Below are 5,000 nucleotides of genomic sequence, written 5' to 3'. Positions count from 1 at the left end.
CTTTATAATTAGAATAGTTTGATGATACTTTGGTTCGCTTTCAACAACATATATCTTAAATCAAATCTTGAATATCAAAGCTAATGAGAAAATTAGAGAAATTGAAGCCAGATGCCCACTATCAACACGAATGATTCTCACTGAAGGTATTTTCTCTACTTTCTCTGGCAAACCATCAATTATGAAAGGGTAATTTCCGTAACAATATTGAAGTAAATAAAAATGACATCAAAATACAAAACCGAACGAGTCCTTTTAAACCCACCTCCAAAAAGCCAGGTGACGGAGGCTTTGTCCCAGAGAAGATCTTCGACAGACACATTCACATAGCTGTAGCTACATATCCAATGACCTGGTGACAGAATCCTGGTGTTTATTTCAAGCAAAGACATAAAATAAAGATTAGTTTCTAAATTTACTGAAAATATATACTTTCACCTGGGGGAAAACTTGCGAGTTAGATTGTACAAAGATTGAAACCTGTTTTTAAGATTGTTTAAAAGTGTATTCCTTAGAATTAATTGTTTCTTAAATTTAAAACTAACATTAAAAACTTGCGAGTTAAATTGTACAAAGATTGAAACATATTTTTATCATTCTTTAAAAATGTATTCTTTAAATTAATTGTTTCTTAAATTTAAAACCAAGATCAAAATTTACGAATGAGACTGTCCAAAGTTTGGAAAATATTTTTATGAATTTTTAAAAGTGTATTCTTGAAAAATAAATGTTTCTTAAAATTAAAACTAAGATCAAAATTTACGAATTAGATTGTCCAAAGTTTGGAAAATATTTTTATGAATTTTTAAAAGTGTATTCTTGAAAAATAATTGTTTCTTAAAATTAAAACTAAGATCAAAATTTACGAATTAGATTGTCCAAAGTTTGGAAAATATTTTTATGAATCATCAAAACTGTATTCTTGAAAAATAATTGTTTCTTAAATTTAAAACTGAGATGAAAGTTTGCGAATTACATTGCCCAAAGTTTGAGACCTATTTTCTATGAATCTTTAAAAGTGTAATAATAAAAAATAACCGTTTCTTGAACATGAAACGAAGATAAAAGTTTACGAATTAGATTATCCAAAGTTTGGGGCCCATTTTTATGAATTTTTAAAAGTGTATTCTTGAAAAAAAAAATGAAAATTGAGATATTGAATATCAAAATTCATTTTATTGAGGATATTAAAAAATAAATAATGAATAATTGGTGAAAATACTATGACTAGATTAGAGAAGAGAAATTATCATTATTATTATTATTACAAGCCAAGCTACAACCCTAGTTGGAAAAGCAAGATGCTATAAGCCTAAGGGCTCCAACAGGGAAAAATAGCACAGTGAGGAAAGGAAATAAGGAAATAAATAAATGATGGGAACAAATTAACAATAAATCATTCTAAAAACAGTAACAACGTCAAAACAGATATGCCATATATAAACAATAAAAAGACTCATGTCAGCCTGGTCAACATAAACACATTTGCTGCAACTTTGAACTTTTGAAGTTCTACTGATTCACCTACCCGATTAGGACGATCATTCCACAACTTGGTAACAGATGGAATAAAACTTCTAGAATACTGTGTAGTATTGAGCCTCGTGAAGAAGAATAGTCAGTAAAAGAATTGATATTATTTTAATGAGAATTAGATATACGAACAAATAAAATATACGATTAAGAATATAATCCTTAGAGTAAAATAGATGGCTAAGATTTTAAATATTAGGAAATTAAAAAGAAATTTAGTTTGTCGAATAGTAATAATAAAATAATAATAATAATAATAATAATGATAATAATTACAATATATATACATACATACATATATATATATATATATATATATATATATATATATATATATATATATATATATTATAAATTTACGTATATATGTGTATATATATACTGTATATGGTATAATTATTATGATTAATATTACTATTATTGTAATTATTAATGTTATCATCATCATTATTATTATTACTATTTGACAAACTAAATATATATATCTATCTATATATATATGTATATATATATGTATATATATATATATATATATATATATATATATATATATATATATATATATATATATATATATATTTGGTGTTCGTGTCGAAAAAAACCTTGATAAAGAAGTTCATACCGTCAATTTCCTTGACGCTGACTGCAGAACACGATTCATCAATAATGCACGTAACGCGGCAAGCACCTGTATAAAGAAAAAAAAAATAAAAAATAAAAAAAAAACTGTGGTAAAACTTCATTGTAGAAGGGCGTGTTTTTTTAAAACACAATGGATTGTCCTCACCTACACATATATATACTGTATATGTGTGTGTGGTTATATGTAGCCTATATATAAGTATATTTGTATGCGGTTTCCTGAGGGCGATCAGATTGATGACGCCCACTATCATCAATCTGTAGTGGCCAGCGTGTGGTGGATAATAGCCAAACCCCAGACATGATTAAGACATATCTGTGGCTTTTTCTTTGTGCTGCAGTGAACAAGAAACGGCAGCGTTTGTTGTTGATATATATATGATATATTAATATATATATATATATATATATATATATATATATATATATATATATATATATATGCATATATGTATGTGTTTATATATGTATATGTATATATATACATATATATATATATGTCTACATATATAGTATATATATATATATATATATATATATATATATATATATATATATATATATATATACATTATATATATATATATATATATTCGTGTATATACTGTATATATATATATATATATATATATATATATATATATATATATATATTCGTGTATATACTGTATATATATATATATATATATATATATATATATATATATATATATATATATATATATATATATTCGTGTATATACTGTATATATATATATATATATATATATATATATATATATATATATATATATATATATATATGCAAAAGCCAGTAGGAAATAATAAAAAGCTTTAGTACCAAGCGCTTTCGTGCATTTTAATACCCTTCTTCAGGGTACAATAAAAAGTGAGACATAGTTGAAGGACGTCAATAAGTACCCTGAAGAAGTGTATTAAAATGCACGAAAGCGCTTGGTACTAAAGCTTTTTATTATTTCCTACTGGCTTTTGCGTATACCAAGTCACGTGAACCTTGTGGCAGTAAAGCATATATATATATATATATATATATATATATATATATATATATATATATATATATATATATATATATATATATATATATATATATATATATATATATAGATATATATATATATTCGTGTATATACTGTATATATATATATATATATATATATATATATATATATATATATATATATATATATATATATATATATATATATATACATAAATATATATATATATGTATATATATACATATATACATGCATACATACATACATACATTTTCTATTCGTTTACCAATCACCATCACCGGGACTTGTTGAAGATATGCAATGGATCACATCATTGAATTATCAAACATTCAAACGTCAAATGGATATTCGTTCCTCCTGTTTTTTGTGAATCAAAAACCTTGAGATAATTACAAAGCGTTTCTTTGGTTAGAGTCAAACATCATCGCTACAGCGACGAAGTCTGTATTTATCACCTAAAGAAATCCACAGGCGATAGAAGTCCAGTTGTTAAGAATCGCGAACAATTTGAAAATTCATTTTAAAATGCTGAGCTGTATTTTCATGCACAATGCAAATTCATTTTTCTTAGAGGTTATAGATTTATTATTATTATTATTATTATTATTATTATTATTATTATTATATTAGTAGTAGTAGAAGTAGTAGTAGTAGTAGTATTAGTAGTAGTAGTGTCATTATTATTGTTACTATTATTATCATTATTATTAGTAGCAGTAGTAGTATCATTATTATTATTACTATTATTATCATTATTATTATTACCTACGCTACAACACTATTTGGAAAAGAAGGAAGCTATAAGCCTAAGGTCTCCAACAGGGAATATAACCCAGTGTGGGAAACAGATAGAATAGTGTGCCCGAGTGTACCCTCAAGCAAGAGAACTCTAACTCAAGGCAGTGGAAGAACAATGTACAGAGGCTATGGCTATAAATACTTATTCTATCCTTGCACACAATTTCAACCTATATCTTATTATAAGTTGATGGTGCTAGGACTAGACACTATACTCAGTTCTTTCCAGTGAGGCAGAGTTACACCGACTCGTTGGGGTGCCCTTTTAGCTAGTAAATATTTCCTGATCACTGATTGGTTGGACAAGATCATTCTAACCAATCAGATAGCATGAATTTTTTCCGAGCTAAAAGGGCACCGTTGCGAGTCAGTTCAAATGGGCCTCATTAAAAAAAAATTGAGTATAGGTAGGGCCAAGAGAGAGCAACAGGCCCTTCAAAATGTGACCAAAGTGCTACATCACTCTGTCACATGCACCAATAAAAGATTGCTCCTCGTATATTTAGTGATGGGATTCTTATGTTCTTACGCTACACACAAATATATATATATATATATATATATATATATATATATATATATATATATATATATATATATATATGTATATATATATATATATATATATATATATATATATATATATATATATATATATATATATATATATATATATATATATATATAAACTGATTGGCTTCTCGTAATTAAAGTCTGTTTTGTTTGAGACTGATTTGAGAATAGTTTACCTCTTTATTTCTTTTTGGATTTCGTGGAGAATTCGTTATTGCATAATTTCTCTCTTTGATTTCTCTTAATTCATGAAACGTTCTCCTATGGGGCCCTTAATTAATGCCCTTAAAGAAATTTGCTTTTTGAGTTTACAACGTTAAAGCATTGAATTTTGAGTATAGATGAGAAAATATAGTTTAAAAATTTTCAGAGTTACTCCAATTATATAGAACTTATGATTTCCCAGAATTG

At 25.7% G+C, this 5,000-nt stretch overlaps 1 protein-coding gene across 1 annotated transcript in view; it reads right to left on the bottom strand.

Moving 5' to 3' along the window:
* Window positions 1-5,000, bottom strand: part of LOC137629182 (CD209 antigen-like protein 2) — a 50,670-nt gene that overhangs the window by 9,139 nt on the left and 36,531 nt on the right. Inside the window, exons 3-4 of the mRNA XM_068360444.1 lie at window positions 2,156-2,221; window positions 266-352 (exon numbers count right to left, since the gene is read on the bottom strand). Of these exons, the coding sequence (XP_068216545.1) occupies window positions 266-352; window positions 2,156-2,221 (153 nt within the window). The remainder of the gene's footprint in view (window positions 1-265; window positions 353-2,155; window positions 2,222-5,000) is intronic.

The sequence above is a fragment of the Palaemon carinicauda genome, chromosome 37 (assembly GCF_036898095.1).
Source record: "Palaemon carinicauda isolate YSFRI2023 chromosome 37, ASM3689809v2, whole genome shotgun sequence".
Lineage (NCBI taxonomy): Eukaryota > Metazoa > Arthropoda > Malacostraca > Decapoda > Palaemonidae > Palaemon > Palaemon carinicauda.
Note: the sequence above shows the minus strand (reverse complement) of the source record. Positions and strands in the feature narration are given on the sequence as shown.